Raw genomic sequence first — 23,821 nt, forward strand, 5'->3', positions numbered from 1 at the left:
CCTGAAGATGATAAAAACGGAGCCCTATTGCTTCTGGCAATTAGTATCCCTCTACCGTGTACAGCCTGCAGGGAGGGGGGATTTCACTGAGAATAGCTAGCATCACGTTACAGGCAACAAATCCAAGTTGCGGCATAATGTGAACATAGGCGCCCCCTACGGGTTCAGCATGGTCGACACACACCAATGTAATTTACTGTAATAGTTAACGGATTCTATTATGGTTATCTGTCTGTTGCAAGTATGCTGGTCGTTTTTTCTCACAAATATGCTGCAATAATAAACTGTAAAGTCAATGTTATGCAGTGTTATTATATGGTATTGTGTTGCAGTAAAACCAGTGCTTGTAGAGCAATACCTTACAAAATGACCTCACATCTATGCATTTTTACCAAGTTAAGTTTTTGGGTAACAGTTAAACTACTGTAATTATTGTAAATCAACATAAATTCCAATAGAATACATTTGTTTTGAATGGCATTACACTGGGGACTATTGAGAAGTTGATTAACTACCGTGACACAACAATCACTGAGAGTCTGGGCTCCCAGACAGCATGTTACTAAATATTTGATAGCGCTGAATAGATAAACAACATTCAACACTTTTGCTTAATCTAATAAATGCACATGTTTTTAATATCTGAAACAAAAACACATTGGTAATGTGAAAAAACTCCAAGTTATCAAGAATGCCCAGCCATTTAAAGTGGAGATATCAAAAACACAAGCCGCGTTTCAAGAAACCATTGGGGCAACCTTGCCCAGCACTAAGCAAATAGGCACAACTGTAAAAGCGGTGGGTGTCAAAGTTGCCCCAATTGTTTCTACTAACTTGACTTGTGTTTTTCATGCAAGTTCGATCCACTTTTATTGTACCTGAAAAACACAGGCCAAGTTAGTTTGTTAGTTTTTTATAGCAATATTAAGTGGCAGTTTATATGACAGTGAAAACGAAATAAATAAATAATAAGATTAATTAAAAAAAATTTAAAAAGTCATGTATTGATTTATGTATTCATTTTTTTTCAATATTTATTAATATTTTACGTTTACCAAATATATAGGTTATCCTTCAGCATAGCTAATTCTCAGAAAAATGTACATTCCTTTTTGTCCAGTGGGGACCACAAATAGCATTACTGATGATGATGATGATGATGATGATGAAAACAGATATTTTTTGCAAGCAATTGTTCCATTTTAAAACCGAAATAATATTTAATATAAATATGCGTGGATAAAACAGACATTATATATATTTTTTTTGGTTTTTTTTGCGTGTGATGTGTGCAACTAGTCCATTTTAAAATATCAATAAATCGTTTACTATAAATGATTCAGATGTACAAATAAATGCGCTCCCTAGTATATTTCCATGTTGACAAAACAAGTTAATTGTCATTAAATTCGGATGTCCTGTAATATACATATGTATGGATATAAGTGCCTGGGGTCTGCAAAAAATACATTGGGAGAAAAAGGAGAAGGACATTTTTACCTCACTTTGGCAACTTATTTCTCATATTGTATGATAGGTATTGACTTTTATTTCTACATTTCACCTAAGACTGTTGGGAACTTCAAATTAAAAGTGAAATGGTGCTTTTATCTGATTTATTTTTGCTGTGCCAATACCCTGATAACACATAAACGGTCCTTGCTGTATAGAGCCCTCCCTCAAGTGCAGAGGAATCCCAATTGTTATCAGTTTTCTACCAATGCAGAATATGTGTGGGATATTTGTTGGGTTTCTGCAATGGTGTGATATACATTGGCTCTTGTTCCAGTCTAGGCAGGATCACTATTAACAACAGAAAACAACTGCTGGTGAGCTGGTGCTAAGCACAGAGCAAGCAAACCAGCAGCTCTGACCTGCGTACCAGGACAGATTTTTCATTTTATTTTAGGCCCAAGTATATAAAATACAGTATGTTATTCCTACGATATCCCAGTTGAAGTTGTGTGAGTTTTGTGGCCTTTGTTTTTGTTACCCATGTTTGTCTATTTTGGAATGGTGGTTGTGGCTTCACTATTTTCAGTGAAGCTTGTGTTGTGCTGATTTGTGAAACACTACAGTACATATTTATTTTGGTAAATCATATAAGGGTTCGCATTAACAATGTTCTAAAATAATTAGAAAATGATTTAGTCACCTCTGTTTTTTTTTTTTATTCTGGAGTCATCCATCTGCATTTTGTGCATCGAATGTTAACGTAACAAAGGGCAGGCGCTGGGACTTTGTGTGTGTGTGTGTGCTTGATTGAACTGCTTGCACTGAACTATGCCACTTTGCAGAGCTAAGTTGCACGGTCTGCAAACATGCTTCCTGCACACAGGAGCTCTTACCCTGCTGCAGACACTTGTCCCCCTATGCTGGATTATTGGTGCAACCTTGCACTAGCGCTGACCCCTTCAAGCGCTGGCAAATGCTCCCAGGTATTATTATGTGCATCTGGAAGAAGCTAGGGGCAGTGGGTCTGATAGTGGCCACTGATTGGTCGGGGTTAACTTACAACTCAGCAACTCCAATGATGAGACGTGTCCAGAAAACTACCCAGAGGTTTTACTAGAACAGGAGGAGCTGTAGCTGGCAGGAACACTGCTGCTATTGAGCCTGCTGGTTAGTGCAGTTGGGAAATAATGAATGAGACCAAGAAGTGAGGAAGTCAGCTGAGGAAGCCTCATGTAAACAGGAAGCATCAGTTTCTCTGGAAAGAACACAAGTAGGTTAACCAGAAGGTCTGTTTTGCGTTAACCATGTGATCCACTTGTCAGTAACATGTATTATATACATCATGGCTGTATTTATTTTTTGCAACAACTGACACACATTTGTGGACAACAGCAATGTAAATAGACCTACATGGATTTAAAAAAAAAAAAAAAAGTGTTTTATAACAACCCCAAACCTTAAAATGTCGGCATTTAACAGCCCAGTCAGAACAAGTTTTATTCATGTATTATTCTGAGGTGTCTCACATTATTTATAAGTAAGTCATTCTGATTGTGTGTGTGTAATAACCATACTGCAAGAAAAATTGACTCTCTGCTACTTACTTGCTATGGAAACAGTGATTGAGTCATTGTCTCTTATCCCATACAGAAAAATAATATATTGCTGTATATGTCAAAGTAATAAAAATATATTTAAAATACATGGTGATATTTTGTCATTTCTTTCCTCAATATATGCTGTACAGTGCAATATTCTCATATATGTCAGGAAACATAAAAAATATATTGCAGTACATTCCTACAAGAGTACATGATATATTTTATACAGACGTGCTCAAATTTGTTGGTACCCCTCCACAAAAAACGAAGAATGCACAATTTTCTCTGAAATAACTTGAAACTGACAAAAGTAATTGGCATCCACCATTGTTTATTCCATATTTAATAGAAATCAGACTTTGCTTTTGATTTTTTTATTCAACATAATATTGTAATAATAAAACAAATGAAAATGGCATGGACAAAAATGATGGGACCACTAACCTAATGTTTTGTTGCACAACCTTTAGAGGCAATCACTGCAATCAAACGTTTTCTGTAACTCTCAATGAGACTTCTAAACCTGTTAACAGGTAGTTTGGCTCACTCTTCCTGAGCAAACTGCTCCAGCTGTCTCAGGTTTGATGGGTGCCTTCTCCAGACTGCAAGTTTCAGCTCTTTCCATAGATGTTCGATAGGATTCAGATCAGGACTCGTAGAAGGCCACTTCAGAATAGTCCAATGTTTTGTTCTTATCCATTCTTGGGTGCTTTTAGCTGTGTGTTTTGGGTCATTATCCTATTGGAGGACCCATGACCTGCGACTGAGACAGAGGTTTCTGACACTGGGCAGTACGTTTTGCTCCAGAATGCCTTGATAGTCTTGAGATTTCATTGTGCCCTGCACTGATTTAAGGCACCCTGTGCCAGGCGCAGCAAAGCAGCCCCAAAACATGTTGCCTCCTCCATGTTTCACTATAGGTATGGTGTTCTTTTCTTTGAAAGCTTCATTTTTTCGTCTGTGAACATAGAGCTGATGTGACTTGCCAAAAAGCTCCAGTTTTGACTCATCTGTCCAAAGGACATTCTCCCAGAAGGATTGTGGCTTGTCAATATGCATTTTAGCAAATTCCAGTCTTTTTATGTTTTTCTTTCAAAAGTGGAGTCCTCCTGGGTCTTCTTCCATGGAGCCCACTTTCGCTCAAAAAGGGACGGATGGTGCGATCAGAAACTGACGTACCTTCACCTTGGAGTTCAGCTTGTATCTCTTTGGCAATTATCCTTGGTTCTTTTTCTACCATTCGCACTATCCTTCTGTTCAATCTGGGGTCGATTTTCCTCTTGCAGCCGCGCCCAGGGAGGTTGGCTACAGTTCCATGGACCTTAAACTTCTTAATAATATTTGCAACTGTTGTCACAGGAACATCAAGCTGCTTGGAGATGGTCTTGTAGCCTTTATCTTTACCATGCTTGTCTATTATTTTCTTTCTGATCTCCTCAGACAGCTCTCTCCTTTGCTTTCTCTGGTCCATGTTCAGTGTGGTGCACACAATGATACCAAACAGCACAGTGACTACTTTTCTCCATTTAAATAGGCTGAATGACTGATTACAAGATTGGAGACATGTGTGATACTAATTAAAGAAACTAATTAGTTTGAAATATCTCTATAATCCAATTATTTAGTATCTTTTCTAAGGGGTACCAACAAATGTGTCCAGGCCATTTTAGAATATCTTTGTAGAATAAGCAATAATTCATCTCTTTTCACAGCTTCTTTGCTTTATTCTATGACATACCAAAGGCATGCAAGTATACATGATAAAATAGCTTTTAATTTCATCACTTTTCAGGAGGAATGAAGCATTATTTCAATGAGCTGTAATTGTACCAACAAATTTGAGCACGTCTGTAGATGGCAGAATTCTAAAATATATTTTGGATTTCATCAAACTATATTGCAATACATTCTAAAAAAAAAAAAAAAAACGACTACTTTGCATGCGGTGGCGTGCCCACTGTTTCTGTAACATACCATTTTTCTTTAGTGCATTTAACAAATCTTAAAATGTTATCCTGGGTCTAAATTTAATTCCTTAACAGACATTATATTTTACCATTACAGGAAAGCAAAGGAACACTTGCGTATTGCAGATTCCATTTATTATTAATTTGTATTTATCCTTTCCTGAAGAAGTTTAACACTTTATATTATCAAACACAAGTCATTATTGTCTAGACACAAAACAACTTTATAAATGACATTACCTCACAGTACAAGGAATCAGGGACATAATTAGCATATGACCGGAGCCAGGCATGCTGGGACCGAGCGACTGGACTTTCTTTCAGCTCTGAAGGACTGTTCTGTTCTCCTTTTCGGATGTTAACCCTTGTGTTATTGTTTCCCCTTGTGTGTACCACTGTCCTGTCCTGTGTGATGTGTTACTGTATAATGTGTGTGAGTCGTTTGGTGTGACCCCCCTGTCTCTGCCCACTGTGTTATGCTCTGCAGCTCTATGGGTTGGATGAATAAAACTTGGTTTATTTAACTCTGTTGAATCTGTCATCACTTCTGGGTAGAATGCATGCGTAGCAGTAATGTAACAAAATGTTAAAAATATTACAATATAAATCAAAATATTTTAAAAATATAATTTTATATATTTCAAAGTATATGGAAGCATACTTTGAAATATGTTCCCTTATATTTCATTTTCTGAATAATATATATTATATATAGGAGGCAGCTGTCTGATTTTATATATACATTTTTTTAAAATGTTTTTTTCTTGATTTTTCCTCAATTTGGAAAGCCCAATTCTTTTTTTATTTCAACCCGGCTCACCGCTGCCACCCCCGCGCTGACGTGGGACAGACGAAGACGGACGCCATGCAGGCACCTCAGAGCTACAGCATCGGAGGACCACGCAGCTCTGGGCAGCTTACAGGCAGGCCCACAGGAGCCCCGCCAGTCTACAGGGGTCGCTGGTGCACGGTGAGCCGAGGACACCCTGGCCAACCTAAGCCCTCCCCACCTGGGCGGCACTCTCCCAATTGTGCGGCACCCCCTGGGAACTCACGTCCACGGTTGGCAGTGGAATAGCCTGGACTCGAACTGACCTCCAGGCTATGGAGCGCATCCTGCACTCCACGCGGAGCGCCTTTACCATATGCACCACATGTACCAGATTTGAATGGGTGTTTCCCTGCTTTCTTAGCGGAAGTTGTTTAGGCATGCGCGAGCAAGTGCAGTGCGCAGAGTACCACTTTTTAATGTGAAATGTGAATTTAATGTACCTGAAAATAACACTACACCAGTAAGAAATTAAAGTTACTTTCACCTCTCACTACAGCATCTACTTTGACTTCAATTCGGGTAAATCTGATTTAGACATTGCCAAAACTGTATATATATATACCGTGTTCTCAAATAGTAAATGTAGTATTATTTTTATTATTTGTTTTGCAAAACAGAAGAGTTATGTTTCACTTTCATTGCATCTTCAGTTTTATTAAGTCTGCAATACAATGATGCATTTACGAGACTCTGTTTCAGTTCATTTGATTAGAGATAATGTATTTTGTATATTTTCTCTCTTACACAAAACCATATTGTATTTCCCCTTTATGTAGGTTCATAATGGAATAAAAAAAATGGCGTTCACACTGATGTCTAGGTTGACGTTGCAGTGTATTGTTAATGTGTTTTTCCTGCATCCATAATAAATTATTTTCATTTTGGTATATTAAGTGGTATTAAGTTATTCTGTTCTTTTTATTTTGCTGTCAATCAGTCCTTCTGTCATATCAGTCTGATATAGCTGCCTGTTTGAAGGTAGGCAATTTTCGATTCGAGATTGTAGTGCCTAGTTTTACACTGAATTTGCCAGGTGAATTCATTGGCGTTGCTTGCAAACAGTGATGGCGTGTGCTGGGAATGAGTGGAGATTAGAAGCATAACACAGAGCATTTCTATTAGATTGAGATCTGGTGATTTACGAAGGCCATTTCAGAAGTTTTTTCTCAGTCTTCATGAATTCCAGAGTGGTCTTAGCCGTATGCTTTGGGTCATTGTCTTGTTGGAAGATGAACTGTCTGCCAATCAGCCTACGAGCATATGGTGTCATTGAACTTTGTAGAATGTTCTGATAATTGGCTGAATTCATTCCATCTTCAATCACATGAATGTCTCCAGTCCCTGAACTGCTAAAACACCCCCATATCATAATCAGGATTCAATATATATAAATAAAATGAGTACTTGATAAACAGATTCACTCTTTTAATGGACACAGACACAGTTGTGTGACTTGGCTTTGGCCTGTATGGATATTTTTCACAGGAGGCCTCTGCTACACTGCAAGCACTTTGCCCATGACTTGCACACATGGTCACTAAGTTCACACGCTCCTCAAAACTACAATAGATGTGAACACTTGGGCATAAAAGACTGCTGACACAAACACCGTCATCAACTTTTCTTCAAGACTACTGCAATATGGACACAGCAACCTTAAAGGTTAATAGTTACATTTCTATTTCAGGGAACCAGGTTTATGATAATATCCTAACGTTCCCTATCAAGTACGAAATGTAACCATTACCTAATGGGTATGAATACCAAAGCTGTCGCAAGGCAATATCGCAGAACAACAGGAATGCTACAGGGCTAAGCCAAAGCTACCTTGCTCGTTACCATTATGAATCCCAGTACAAGTAGCTTGGGCTAAGAAATTGAAAAAACCAGGATTGGTGCGAAGTGTGACTTTCAGCCTGGCTTCTGCAAAAATTAAGCAGGCTTTCACAATCGAAAATGCTTGGATTTCACCCACCTGCTTAGCGGATGTGATTCCAAGGAAGAAAGCCACTTTTAATGATAAATATTTCAACTCAGCTGAATGCAATGGCTCAAAAAGGGGCTTCATAAGTGCTTCAAGCACCACATTAAGCCTCCAACGAGGGACGATGTCCTTCATAAGCGGCCGAAGCCGCTGAGCTCCCTTTAAAAATTGCCCTGCCAGGATATGAGCTCCTGGGGAGAATGAATCAATTTTAGCATGACAGCCGAAATGGCTGCCAAAATAGACCTTTAATGTAGAGAGAGATTTCCCCTCATCAAATAGGTCCTGTAAAAATTGCAGTATAACTGCCATGGGACAGGTCGTTGGGCCAAAACCCTTAGGCAGGCACGATGTTTGGAAAACACCCCATACTGGGAATGTGTGGACTGCGCTCTGGCATTCTGTAAGGTGTCAATGACCCTCTTATTCTATTGAATAAACCCAGATGGCTCAAATGTTGCCGTTCAGGGGCCAGACCCAAAACTGCAGGCTTAATGGGTCGTGATGCCACAATGTCCCCCACGCCTGACTGAGCAGGTCACTGTATTTTGGCAAGCTCAAGAGTTGTCTCAGGGTTGAAATCCAGTCTCCTGGGCCAGCAAGGAGCTACTAATAGCACCCTGGTCCGGTCCTGCCTGATCTTTTCCAGGCACAGCGGAAGCATGGCGAGTAATGGAAAGGCATACAGCAGCTGCCTCGGCCACTGGTTCACCAAGGTATCTATTGGACAGCAGGTCCATGCTCCTGTTATGGAGAACCAGAGGGGACAATGAGTCAATTCCTGGGAAGCATATAGGTCTACCTGTGCTCTCCCAAACCATTGCCAAATGAGGCTCACCACCTCTGGGTGAAGCCTCCATTCTGAGGCACTGGGGACTCCCCTTGAAAGGAGGTCCGCCGCCCAGTTTGTCAACAGGGGCAGATGTACTGCTTGCAGTGAGAGGAGGTAATCGTGCGCCCACAGCTTGCGGGCTACCCGATGGAGACTGGGGGACCTGAGGCCGCCCTGGTGGTTTATATAAGCCACCACGGTAGTGTTGTCCGTCTGGACAAGCACGTGTCTCCCTTTTACCTGTAAACAATTCTGCAATATTTATATGGAGACCCTGCCATAGGGTTTTCCACACCCCTTGCGCTCCCATGCCATTCCAGACAGCATCCCAGTCGAGGCTGGATGCATCTGTGGTGATAACCTCCTTTCTGGTGACGCTGCCCAGTGCTATGGCTAAGCGCAGGTGAGCAGGATAGAGCCTGCAGACAGTGCCAAGACACTGTCAACAGGCGGCCTGGGCTCAATGCGGGCTGAAAAACCCTACTGTTTAACCAGGCTTGGAGAGAGCACATGTGCAGAAGACCCAAAGGAAGGGTCTGGGAAGCTGCTGCCCTCAAGCCCAGGTTGACGTGTCTGAGGTTGAGGATTGGTCTTAGGCCACCATCCAGCTTGGGCGCCAGGAAGCACCTGGAGTAAAACCCTTCTTCCAAATGAAGAGGATGGACCGTGCAAATAGCCTGCTTTTGTAGCAGGGCTGTTACTTCCTGAGACACCACCACCAGGTCTCGCGGGTCCGTGACTAACGTTGTAGTCACGTCCCGAAAAGAAGGGGAACCGTGTCTGAATTGTAGAGAAAAGCCGGTCTGTACAGTGCTCCAGGTTACTCCCTGAAAAGGTACAGTATGGTACACTACTGGTACAGTAACCTTGTTCACAAAGAACTGTGGTATATCAGTGACCTACAGTTACCGGTGAAGCACTATACAGGGATGCCCACCAATCTATCTTCTGGCTTAACCAACACAGCCTTAAGACAGGAGGAAGCCCGCTGTCAGAGCCCTGACAGCCCTCGCAATGGCACTGCAAGCATAAACCAGAACGGCAACAAAATACTGCGAGAAGGACTGCAAACAGTCAGACCTGAACCAGAGCTGAACCCAGCGACTGCTAGTGAATCGGCAAAAGGTAACCTTATTTGTTGTACAAAGTACTAGTGGGAACGGGAGCAGGCCCAAGACCTACAGTTACCACAGGAGCGATTGTAGGGATGCCCACTTATAACGCTCCTGGCTAACCAACAGTCAGAAAACTGAGGAAAAACTACTGCTAGAGCCCTAACAGTCTTCACACTGATTCTGCAAGCAGAACTAATGTAGCAACAAGACACTGTGGGAAAAACTACAAGCAGCTGAACCCGAAGCGCGTGTCCCGGTCTAAAGCAGGACAGCTGAGCCCAGCAGCTGCGTAAGTATTTCTGTGAAAAAAAAATAAAAAATTCTCACATAACACAATAACAATTTAATTACCGTTAATTTAGTATAATTCTCGTAACATAAAACTACATTTTTATTTTCAGAATTCAACCGAAGCTAGCAGCCGGAGAGAGAACACAAGTAACCAACTTAAGGTTGTTCGATCCCGGGGAAGGGAACAGTACGTGACTGATGTAAAGATGACATAAACATGTAAAGGAGAAATGTTTTTTAACATAACTTTAATGGTTCCTGGCACAACAATTATAATAATCACATTTACATTGTATTTTGCCTTTGCTGTCTAATCACTAATTAAATAAGTTACAATGAATAAATAGATAGAAGTTTGGTGAACACTGGCAGTTATTGTGTTCACAATGTAGGGTGACAGTTAAATGGAATGTAAAATGTAAATGAGTTATACTTGCATAAGTCCTACTAGATATTGTACTTTATAGAACACTGATTCTAACCATGTAACACTTTCAATAAAGATTGTATGTTATTTTATAATTATTATCCATACAGAAATGTATTTTTTCTGTACAGTTAACTGCATTGTGATGTCCTCATGTCGAGACATTTTTGTCTGTTTATTTCATCAGTAATCAACATATACTGTAGCACCGTGCAGCTGCCAACCCAATCCTTGGAGCCAATAGTTATTTGGATATGCTCCATGTTTTCTTGTTTTTTTAATATATGCAATTTACTCAGAAACTTCTGATTATATATATATATATTTACAGTGGCTATAGAAAGTCTACACCCCCTTTCAAAATGTTCACCTTTTGTTGCCTTATAGCCTGGAATTAAAATGCATTAAAATATATATATATATATATATTTTTCATTTATCTACACATCATACCCAAGTGAAAAAAAATATTCTAGAAATTTGTAGGAAATTAATTAAAAATAAAAACTGAAATAGCTTGGTTGGATAAGTGTCCACCCCCCTTGTAATAGCAATCCTAAATTAGCTCAGGTGTAACCAATCGCTTTCAAAATCACACACCAAGTTAAGTGGCCTCCACCTGTGTTAAATTGTAGTGATTCACATGATTTCAGGATAAATTCAGTAGTTCCTGTAGGTTCCCTCTGCTCGGTAATGCATTTCAAAGCAAAGACTCAACCATGAGCACCAAGGCGCTTTCAAAAGAACTCCGGGACAAAGTTGTTGAAAGGCACAAATCAGGGGATGGGTATAAAAAAAGTATCAAATACCTTAAATATCTCTTGGAGCACGGTCAAGACGATTATTAAGAAGTGGAAGGTGTATGGCACCACCAAGACCCTACCTAGATCAGGCTGTCCCTCCAAACTGGATGACCGAGCAAGGAGGAGAATGACAACGACCCAAAGCACACAGCCAAAGCTACACTGGAGTGACTAAGGAACAAAAGGTAAATGTCCTTAAATGCATGAAACTCTGAGGCACTCACACAACAAAATGTGAAAAAAGTTCAAGGGGGTGTAGACTTTCTATAGGCATTGTGTGTGTGTGTGTGTATGTGTATATCTATATATATATATATATATATATATATATATATATATATATATATATATATATATATATATAGTATTAAGAATATGAAGTTAAACTGTGGAGGCCCAAGAGTCAACAGCCCAAAACCCTTTCCATTGAAGGGAATAACACGCTTTATGATGTCTTTATATTGTTAAGTTTAAACACTGATGAACAGAGAAGCTTCTCAGAGTTAAGTCAGTGCACTCTGAATGGTAAGTCAAAGTGAAACTAAAACCCCAGTCAACAGAATTCCACAATTAGACACATACTACAGGACACATCTGAGATAGCAGTCTTCTGAGAGTTTAGGATATTACACTGGTGAGGCGAACTGTTGTCTCCAGATACCAGTAGATTCACCCTGTAATTGTAGCTATAATATGATGAATTGTTTGGTCAGTTAAGAACTTAAGTGGCGCTTCTGCTTATTCAACATTCCAAGCTTTCAGTGGAGGCCTTTGTGGCCTCACCGTACATGAAAACTGCACTGTGACTTCAATATAGGATATAGTGATTTGGAATCCTACTAAAAGGCAAATATTCTATTTGTCATAATTTAATAGTAATAATAATAATAATAATAATAATGCAAAAGAACCCTGATTAGAGGACATTACCATCTGGTATTTGACCGTGGTGAGAAGGTAAGAAGCCACCAGGTTTTTTATTATTACAGTTAGAAACTGGTAAACAGTGCCTTTATTGTTACGAACGTTTTAAATCTTTAATTTGCGGAATTATTTACCTTAATTATTTAAGCTAGATATTTTATCTGAACATCTACAGTAGTGCTCTGCAATGGAGCTTCATGATTGGTGGATGAACATTCTGAAGTTTTCAATATGGACATAACACAGCGAGGACAGTACATTATATATACAGATTGTGAAGCAAAACCGAATTACCTACAATATGTGTCTAATTAAAACCCCATGGTCAAAGTATGAGGTTTCTTACTCATAACTGAGGCCAGGGATTCAAGATAAAAGGCGGTATTCAGATAATAATGTCCATGATAGCAGTTTGACAGCTGAAATTTCAGGGCCACTCTTTTATAATTGTGGACACTTTCTGTTTGATCTTCTTAAAGACATGTCTGTCTTTAAAACTACACTACACACACTTCCTGTGCATGTCTATACTTCTCAATTAATATTGCTATCAATCATGATTTAGCTTCATGACTTGGCAGACTGACTGTTTCTTTAAAGTGCTTTAGGTACATTAACACAGATTTAGTTACTTTCATGATATTCAGTAGACAATGATGTTGATGACTGTTAGCATTGGAGTATGAAGAATTTCATTCTTTTAGAGTTACATTTTTAGGGAAAGCCAGGTGTTGAATTTTTAGGAGGTACTAAGCTGCAACATAATTGTAGGATTCACGCAGTATATGCTGCTCCTATACAAATGTAATTTCTGCTACTGACCTTGGCTGCTGTCTATCTTGTTTTTATTGTTATAAGATTTTTAACAATTCACATTAAGACTTAACTTTGATTTACCAGCATGTTTTATTTATTTAGTACAAAAGAAAGAAAGAACAAAAACAAATACACACATTATATATCACATACATAACAGATACCAGTAGTGACTTGTGATTTGTTAAATGTCTTTTTTCCAAACCGATAACAAAAGTATTATATAATAAGTGGAATCTGTAATACAACCAAAATAACTCAATCTTCATATTGTTTATTTGGACACAAAAACAAAAATGTATGAAATCACTGGTTAATCAAACACCTAATAGCTCTCCAGCTGAGTGGTTGATAAAGTGTTTCTCTTCCTATCAGCACTGGATAACTACCTCTTTCCCTTTATAGCCCACTACACTGAACTGTGAAGTCACACCCAGAACATTAAGGGACTGATGTAAGGATGGGTGCAGTGCAAATAATTGCAGCTGCAAAATCCAAATTGCCGAGTGGCCACGCAATTATTTTGCATTGTAAGCTTAAGAGCAATGCAAATTACTCAACATGCACAAATAATGAGCTGCAGTCACGATAATGAGGGTTGCAATGAATGCCGCCTGTGCATCAGGGTATTTAGCGGCCACACTTGCGCCTTACCACCGCATTCTCTGGCATCCCAAACAAAGCGAGCCTGGGTTTGAATATGCGGGGTCTTCTTCGTCTTGCCCTGCTCCTCCAAAGGTTTTCCTGCCTGTCCTCAACAAGAGCCAAGCGTCGGCGCATCAGGAAGTGTACCACAGCAGCCATCCGGAGGCCAGTGACAGGTTTCTGAAGGTGTGTGGTTTATACAGCTCTTAATTACTTGCTTCTACAATGGTTTGCAGTGTGTAAGAGGAGGTGCACAGTTTTTTGAGGTTCAGCAATTGCCCAAGTGCAAGGCAAAATCCTTACATCTCATTAGAATGTTTGCGCCCGCTTAGTATTCCAGATCCCCGCCCAATTCCATGCTCTTTTCCTCATTTGAATACATTTCAATATCATTTAAATGGATTAATGATTAAAACCATTCTTACATACGCTGCATTTTTAGTGGCTGCTAAAGTTCCACTTTAAGCCAGCTAAACACAGTTTACATGTGCAAAATGCCAATTTTGCATATCCTTACATCAGCCCCCTAATAGCTACATCTCTCGGCACATCACAGCAAAAAACCATGGTAGCATGCAGATCTGTAATCATCAGTCCTGGTCTGAAATAAGTCAATACAATTTAAAATGTGCATTTTCTGCATTTGAATTTGATGTTGGACTACCGGTAAAAAAAAAAAAAAAAATCTCCTTATGAAATAAATGTCATAATTTTATATATAAAAAAGTAACTGGCATGTTATCCCCTTTAATCATTTCAGAATAGCTGGAATTGACAGTGAAGTTCTTATTTAACCATGGATCTCTTACACATTGCCTGTACAGATGCATCAACTCCACCAGTATAGGAAACTATATGGCAGCCAAGAGAAATACTTCCATTTGCTGGTAACGTATTTGCTCAAATTATATTTTATTTAAATGTTTCCAGATCTTTAATCATTTATTCTTACAGCCATCCACCTTCCCCATCTTCACCATGTTGTTCAACTTTGGATTTCAATGTGTTTTTCATGAGATAAATATAAATGTATGAAAATTGGTGCCCCGGTAGACAACAATTTAAAATAAAATTCTTTTTTAAAAGCTTTTTTAATGTAAATGAAATATAATTTCCATGGATAAACTGTAGAAAACCAAATTAATGGGGTTGGCTTAAATTAACACAAAAAATATTGTAAATAAAATTTTATTAACTGTTCACCAAATGTATTAACATTGCAACAGTTACAATATGCCCTATGGTACAGATATGAACCATTTATTTACAATTTACAATAGTTTTTTTCTCCCCCAAAAAATATAAAGTACAAAAGCTTTAGTAAACAAACGAGGTACTGGAATCCAGTGTCATTTTCAGCAGAAGCATTGGGAACCGATTGGAGCACAGTACAATGAACAAACTCTACAGACACAAGTAAAATGAAAGCAGCATGATATAACAGGAAAGAAAAAGGGAATAAAAGATTACAATTATTGCACAATCCATCAAACCATACTAAACCTAAACAGAAACAAAAGGAAGAAATTGATTTCATTTAAACTGCGTGAATTAAAATGTATACAATAAACCTGTATTACTGATGGGAACTAGACTTTTTTTTTTCTCCAATTACCGACCAATTCATTATACAGAATCCCTGGCCCCAATTTCCCATGTAGTTACAGTACATTTACTATGTAGGGGGCAATTTGTCTGCAATTTTCCAATAGTTGATAAGACGGGCCCTGATCTTTTTGTGCTGGGCTACAAGTATATCCCAGGCTTCAATTAAAAAGTGACGATTTTATGGTATGTCAAACCAATCTAGTTCCCATTACCCTTTTCCAAAAGAATAATCAAGACAAGACTTTCTTTAATGTACCGCACCATATTTCAACATTGTTATAGCTGGTTTTGGCCACCACTGTATCTGGCAGGATGCTGTGATTATCACATTTTCCAATTGTCTTCAGGATGCTCATCGTAGCCAAGTCTAAAACAAGAATAAAGTGAAGCTTAGTAGATTCTTTTGTATTTCACCAAACACAAAAACAAACGGCTGATCAAACACAGATGCATAATGGAGAAAGGAACGCAATGCATGCAGTAAACATCTGACAGGACACCAAAAGAATGACAAATTAAAACCTATTCATTTCACAATGAAAAAACACAAAACACATTTTGGCAGTACAATCCGAGTCTGAGGTACCAGTTGAATGGTACACATTTTAAAATTATTATGACAACAAAAATGTTTAAAGACTTACCCAACAGTATTCGAGGCCCATTACCTCATAACAGCATTGTTTTCAAACTGAAACTGTGAAGCAGTCCGACACCTTTACATGCATGGTAGTGATCTGGCATTGCTAGTTGCCTAGTTTAACTATCATTAATACATACAAAATGAGAGGTATCAGTCAAATGAAAAAATAAGTTGGACAGATTGTTGTATATGCCCATAGATTCATTAGACATTTTCAAGTTTCATGATATTTGGATAAGCAGTTATTTGTAAGCGACATAAGGACCGACAGATTTAATATCACCATAACATGATACACTCCGTACCTTGTGCTTTTTTTCTGACGAGATACTACTCCCTCAGTAAGGTAATAGTAACTTTATACAAAATCTGCTATTTATAGACACTCTCCGACAAAAAGGAAACAGGACATCCAAGTGAAGTACTTCAATTTCCTGGTAACATATTGGCTCAGAAAGGAATTTTACTTAAACGTTTCCAGACTTATCTTTATCTTTTATTCTTGCATCCATCCACCTCCCCCATCTTCACCACTGTAGCTATTCCATTAAAAAAAAACATAAAAAAAAAACCCATTTCATTCAACTTTGGATCTGAATGTGTTTTTCATGGGATGAACAAAAAGGTATGAATGTTGGTGATTTTCCCCAGTAGACAACAATGGAAAATATATATATATTTTTTTTTGAGGACCCCTGTTATTTCTGCATATTTTTTCTTTTTTTATATAAATGTAATACCATTTCCATGGATATCAAACTGTAGCAAACTACATGAAAGGGTTTGGAGCAAAGGCTCAGATAACAAAAAGTCTTCACACTACAGTAGATGAAAACCTTCAAACCAGCAACTGAACTTCAGCTTAAACGCTATTTCTCCCCTCGTAGTATCGGAAACAAATATTAAATTGCACCTTGAAGAAAGAGTGCCAAAAGTTATGAAAGAAAATGTGTTTCTGGAAAACCTCAAGATGACAATAATAAATGTAATATAAAATAATAAAACGTTTTTTTAATTATTCTGCAAGAAATAAACATTTTTGATTTATCCAACTCGACAATGACCCAAAGCATAGACAAAAAAAAAAAAAAAAAAAAAAGGCATTTCAAATACCAGACAGGCAATACTCAGACAGGGTAGTTACAAACTCCCTCGGCCCCTTCACAGTGCTTCAAGATAAAAACTAACACCCGAAACTGCTGCCATGCAGTATATGTATGTAACATAGTCTAACCTTGGTAAAACATACATTATCAGCCATAGCTTTGATCTCTTGTGCTGGAAAGATGCCTAGTTAAATATCATGGCTCATGTATGGTAATATAAATCTGTTCATACAAACTGTACACGCACATCAACACTATATAAACACTAGCTATTTTTAACTAAACAGTTTAAATTAACAATTCAATTGAATTTGAGTATGTATGCTGATCCAGTATGAAGTTGTTTTGAGGAGATCTTTCAGGTTAGTAATGAACTTCCAGAAGCTCCAAAAGGATGAGCAACAAGATTTTTAGGGCCCATGATTCAGGGGGCACTGTAGCTGAAGACCGCAAATGTGATATTAAAGTGGTTCCCAATCTGGGTTTTGGGGACCCTTGTAACTTGTTTCCATGGACAGCCAACCCGAGTGCGCTCGAATTGGCCTGAATTCTTCCAGAACTGGAGTTGGTGGAAAAGGAGGCGTTTCCATGCTTTCCACCGTAAAACTTCAATTAAAACGCCTCTGGAGTTTATTTACAATGTTTGCCAGCAGACCCGGTGCATATTGGAGACTGGCGATTATTTGAGACCCAGCAATTATTTTGTTTTTTACGGTATGTAATTTGTCAACAGCAGGGGATATTTAAAAAAAAAAATAAAAAAAATAATAATAATAATTTTGAATAGATTTCCCGTTTGTGGCATGTATTAGAATCTGTGCATTTGATAGATTCTGTAACATATGTAAGCTGTATTTTGTTATTATTAGTAGTATTAATATTATTATTGGTTTGGTTTTGTTCTTCGAATATAATATAAATGTAAAAAAATAAAGTTTAGTTTAGTTTATTCACTTTGTGCCCGAACGACCAGCACAGGTACACCTCAATAGTGCAGTACAAATACAAAAAGAGACATTTCCTAAGATAAAAATAATAATACAAATACCAAATTCAAAAGGATTTAAAAAATCTGGAACTGATCTGTGCGATCAGAAACCCAGAGGCAGTGTAAACTGCGCCTGCTATAGGACTGTCTTTTTTTTTTTTTTTTTTTTTTTAAACAAGGGTTTAATTAAGTAACAGCCAAAATTGTTTACAAATGGTTGTTAGTAATATCTACAACGTATCGACAAAAACAAAGACACCCACCGTGCAGGTATCGCAAAGTCCATGAACAAAACAAAACATTTTTGATTGACAGTTAGTGGTGTAATTTCCTCCCAGCCCGAATTCAGACTTTAGAATTCAGGCCAGCCCGAGGAGTGAATTCGGACTAGAGAATTTGGGCTCCCGCCTGAATTGGGAGCCAACTCGAGTAATTTAAACACATGGAAACAGAGGGGTGGGCAGGGCAGCTTGACCACGTTCCCGAGTTCTGTGGTTCATAGAAACGTGGTATTGGTGAGCCACAGCTCACTTAGAAATTTTCCCTTTCAAATGACCCTGATCAATTTATATGTATGAACATTTGGTTATTTCGAATGTAACACTACCCTGACAACAGCTCTACATTTACAATATTTTTTTCTAATGCCTATAGATAATAAAATGTACCATTATTAAAAAAAAAAAAAAAGGGGGATGATTATAAGAAGAACAAAATTCATGGCTTGATTGCGTGTGGGTCCTGTCAGGATACCTAATGTTGTTACTGCAATAACAAGCCAAAATCAGCAATGCTCATCAGGGGGAGTGGAATCCAAAAGAGGAAATACATTCCATTTACACGGGGGGGAAACACTTACTGATGGATGATTTGAAAGTATTTCTTCATAGCAGCGATGCAAAGAGACAAAGCAACTTTATAACCACCCTGTATGTTACGGAAAGAGTAAAAAGGATCCAAGCTTTAAAATCATTAGTTTCATGCAGATTCACAGTAAAGAGGTTAATGCTCAACTCACCGCCATGCTAACCATGCACTGCCTGACCTCACTCTATTCAGAAGACACCACTGTGAAGGGAGGCAAACTACAAAGCCAGAAAAGACCAGTTTATGACTTGGGCTATTGTGTGCAGATCTTGTTAGTAGTAAGCAGACACGGTTATACAGAGTTAGAGAAGAGATTACACGTTAGTCAGGACACAAATACCATTAAGAAAATTAAAAATATAGGGTTCTGAACAAGCTCTAGTGTAGCATGACTTGACATCTCCACTTATTTGCAGGTTGTGTAACAGGCAATGTTTTCTAATCCCAACAGCATTCATTTTACAGCCGACTTGTGGTACCTAATAATATCAATTTATAGCAGGCTTACTTTTATCAAAGCATATCTTACATAGTAACCATGCCTTGTGATTTTTATTGATCATTTCAGAGCTGTAAATATTAATTTTGAGCTGCAAAATGCACCCAGGTGTAGAAAAAAAGGAGAATTCTAAAATGACCTGTAATCATAGATGCATGAATACAGACTGCAGTTACATTTGTAGTTACTTAACATGGAGCCATATTCACATTACATAACCTTGTGTGTTGAGCTTGATGACATGGCTGCCTTTATAGACACTGTGTCCTACAACTATGTTTTACTGCTACAACTTGAAATAAAAAAGTTATTTTACAAAAGGAACGCAAATAAACCCATACAGTTAATAATTTTCAAAATTTGCTTATAAAGGCGTTTTTGAAAATCATATGGGTCACCACTGTATCAATTCAATGCATGTGACAGCTCCACATTAGTGTTTAATTTTGCTTTGGTTACGGTTAAAAACAGTAATGGGAATGCAGAACTGAAAAACATTATGCTGCCCTTTTCCTAAGCTACTCCCAATCAGCTGCAGTATGCATTGAGGTGGCATTCTATGAAAAAAGTTTTGCAACAGAGGAAGTTTGATTAAAATGGCCTAGATGTTGCATACTGCAGTATGGACAGATGCCAGTCTGTCACGGAAAAGGATGCGACAACAGGAAGAATTTACCATGCAAGGACATTTCAATAACAGGCCAAGGGAAGTAATAGAAAATACTCAAGAGTGAAGGGTCTGGTTTAGATTTATGATTTAAAACTGATCTACTCAAATAAGAACAGTAATACAGTATAAAGAACAAGTCATCAATTAATCAAGATCTCATTCTGCAAATTAATTTAACCATTCCTTTTTTACATTTAGCATAAATGCAGCATTATATTGATAGCACATTGTTTGGTAGTACTTTATTTCATTTTAATAAAAGGGGATATTTTTTTTACATAGTAGTTACTCTGTCCCTTAGTGGAAAAAAAAAAAACCATTACATGCAGATGAAGGCTCTACTACCGGTCACGATTCATGCATTCAGGTGGTATTCTATGAAAAGAGATTGCAATAATTAGATTGCAAGTCTTATTGTATTACTTGTATTGTAACGCTTGAAATGTTTTTGCTTACGATTGTAAGTCGCCCTGGATAAGGGCGTCTGCTAAGAAATAAATAATAATAATAATAATTCACTAAAGCTGAATTTTTCTGCAGCAGCAACACAAAGTGGCCAAGTGACCTTTTTTCTAATATATTTTCTTCATCAAAAGTCTAAAGAATAGATTTTGTGCAGACAAAAGTTTGTGTAGTGCAATAGATCACATGCAAGCTTGTGTCAATAGTGTTCCTTTAAGTACAACATGGGGAAGTAAAAAAACACATGATCAAGCAGAATACTTTGTACAAGAAAATGTTATGTAATCACTAGCTGCCACTGACAAAGCAATAACTAATGGAAAGGATAATGGCACAGCCAGCAGTCTTTAAAGACTTATGTGGAAAATGGGCCGCAGTTGGACGATAATATTGTTAGGTCTCTGTCTAAAGAATGATATAAAGCTGTTCTAGCTGCAGACTTAAAATCATAAAGGTTTTATTTATTTATTTATTGATTTATTTATTTTAATAAATACTGCTGGTCCAGAGGTATGATATGTCAAAGGAAATAGCATGGAGGAATAGGAAGATGAAAAAGATCTTAGATCAAATGTCTGACAATGTTTTATTAAGACTTAGGACTGCATCATTATACCAGGTGTGAGAAGTGCCTCAACAAGTGGTTAAAGCCGGCGCTAATGCTTGTTTGCACTCACCAGTGGTCGAGATTCTTCCTTTTCTAGGATCTTCTGAGCCTGGTCTGCCGGGAACTTGAGTACTGTAGTGATGACCTTTGCCATGGTCTAAAAGGAAAGCGAAACAGAGTTACAAAGTAATAGCCACTCGGGTTTAAGTTTACTGCACAATATATTTCAAGTGAAGAGTTAGTTAAGAGAACTGGGATACTATGTGTTCAACAGGCAATAAAACTATTGTAGCCGATGACAAAGCCAAATGAATAAATCTACACCGGTAAAAACATGACACAAAAATACTAAAATTTTGGTTTCACTACCAGACCAACTAAATCAATGTGAAAATGTGTACATTGCTTAAAAGATGCAACATTGTACAGGATGTCACACCAGCTGCCAGGTCAGGCAGTTTTCAATTTTTAAGCTATTTACTGCTCCCTTTATAGCCATTTTTATTTATAACACACTAATTGACTTCCCTGTTCCATTGTGGAGTGCTGGTGCCGAGGAGAGGAGAGCGACTTATCTTCACTTCCTGGTTAAACAGCTTGGCTATTTTAGCAGCCAAAGCAATACTCAGGAGGAGAAACAGAGGGAAGGATTTCACATGGAGGCAGACAGCCCAACTCCTTGCGTTTTAACAGAGACATGATGAAAGGCATAAGAAATGCACTGTAAATCATTTTTAAAGCTCAAGAGTACCTCTGGCAACAAACACACAATAAAATACATCCTCCTACGTCTGCAAGAGTATACAGAATATGTACAGAATACCACAAACAAAAATGACGATGGAAGATGGCGTTCTTTGTCAGAAAGCTTCACTTGTGGGAACCAGTCTGACACTTGTTCCCCATTAGTCTCCATTTTCAAAGTCGGTCTATAGGTTTTCATTTACAATACACACGCTAGGGCAGTCCTGGAACCCAGGATTGGCTGTTGGACTAGTGTAAGTTTGTAACCATGAACAGTTATAATTACACTATGGCTTCAAAACACAAAACACCAACTGCCATTACCTTTACAAACCGTCGATATACAACAATAATCTTCTGTGACTTCAACAACAATACATTCCTGCAATGTCTAAGGATTTGTAGCTTTTTACTGTGAGTAAAAGATACAATGCGTTGGGGGGAGGGGCAGTGTGGTCTTTGAAGTGATTTAGTGCAGTAAATCTTGCAATTTCTACAAACTTGATTTTCACAAAAAAAAGAGGAATATCTAGTGCCATACTAGGTTAAAGAAAGCTCTCAGTTTAAATATCTTATTTTCAGTCTGTTAGTTTTTCATTATCTAGAATCCCTTTTAAATGGAATCTATGCAGTCTAGCCATAGGAAACAGCTTTTCTTTAATTGTCACGTCTCTTATGAGGAGCACAGTGCTCCCTCGCTAGAAGGCTCTTGGATATAACGCTCCTACAGCATGTCCCCCAATTCCCTATACTAGTGATTCATGCAATATTTCTACAGTACTGGTGTTGTTCAAACTGTAAACAACTTCTCAGTCTAACTTCCGTTTCTGTCTCTCACTTTTGATACAGTATCTGAACCGAGAAAAGCTGCACTTTTCTAATGAATTTACTTTTTTGCTGCGAGAGGAGATGCAGCTTTCTCCGGGAGACGAGACGTTTCAGCTTCGCTTCACCCCCGCTCCGGCAGCCCATTCTCTCTTCCCCTCTCCCCTTCTCACACTTGGTTTGTTTGTCTGTTGCTTCGAACTGAACTCCCGACCGCTGTTTAGCCAGGCTATTTATAGTTTAAAACCTGCTAATTAAAATGATCCATGAGTGGGAATATTACCTTTTTTTTTGATTACATGGTGCTTTATGCATGGTTACTTCACAGAAAGTTACATTTTTGCTTCACTACATGTGCATTATAGAGAGGGAGTTATTTTATTTTGTATTTTAATCAGGATGTGTGTTATGTGTCCCGCGGCGCCCCCCACCCCCTCCCCCGTTTACTCTTCGGTTATAACGCTCGTATTGTGTCCCCTGAAACCTGTGTTATAGCGAGGGAGCACTGTATTGCAAAACTTGTGGGTTATTGATTTTTGTTTTTGTAAATACTGACATGAGGAACAGGCTGAAATACAGAGCTTTCTAGTGCTGAAAAATGTTTTGTACAGAGTGAATATTCTTTTACATTTTTATTACCAGATCTTAATTTGGAATCTATTTTGAATTTATTCAAATCCAATGATACAATGACCTGAAAAATTGCACTGTTCCAAATTACCCTGCGTTGCTAAGCAGTTTCTTAGTTTGGGCTAAGAAAAGTAATTCTCCAAATTAAGCTGTTAGGTTTAAACATTAGTGTGTTTGTTGATATATGTACGGTTGACTCACAGAATAAGAGAATCTTCTCATATCATCAGCACTCACCTAACACCTCAGTCAACTTCTTTAAATCCAACACTTTACAGATCTTCCGTGTAGCAATGCTAATATGGATATTAAAAGCACATTTAATATCAATCTATTTCCCCCCTAGCGCATGCAGATCAGTCTTGTTTATATAAATGGCTTACTAGAGTCCTGTACTCCAAATAACCTCCTAAATATCAAATTTCAAAACCACTATCAAATCCACACCAACCTGAAAATAAAGATTCAACTCTTTCTTGT

The 23,821-nt window shown here is 38.1% G+C and overlaps 1 protein-coding gene across 8 annotated transcripts in view; it reads right to left on the reverse strand.

Annotated features, from left to right (window-relative positions):
- Positions 1-14,864: 14,864 nt before the first annotated feature.
- The window catches only part of LOC117400464 (golgin subfamily A member 4-like), a 97,350-nt gene continuing 88,393 nt past the window's right edge, over positions 14,865-23,821 (reverse strand). For 5 of the 8 annotated variants that reach the window (XM_059022820.1, XM_059022822.1, XM_059022818.1 and 2 more), the window contains 3 exons: positions 21,213-21,299; positions 19,056-19,122; positions 14,865-16,482 (listed from right to left, as the gene is read on the reverse strand). In XM_059022820.1, the coding sequence (XP_058878803.1) occupies positions 19,093-19,122; positions 21,213-21,299 (117 nt within the window). In that variant the 3' untranslated portion in view covers positions 14,865-16,482; positions 19,056-19,092. The remainder of the gene's footprint in view (positions 16,483-19,055; positions 19,123-21,212; positions 21,300-23,821) is intronic. The other 3 variants (XM_059022815.1, XM_059022816.1, XM_059022819.1) reach the window with 3 other exon arrangements.

This window comes from Acipenser ruthenus, chromosome 4 (genome assembly GCF_902713425.1).
Source record: "Acipenser ruthenus chromosome 4, fAciRut3.2 maternal haplotype, whole genome shotgun sequence".
NCBI classification, from domain to species: domain Eukaryota; kingdom Metazoa; phylum Chordata; class Actinopteri; order Acipenseriformes; family Acipenseridae; genus Acipenser; species Acipenser ruthenus.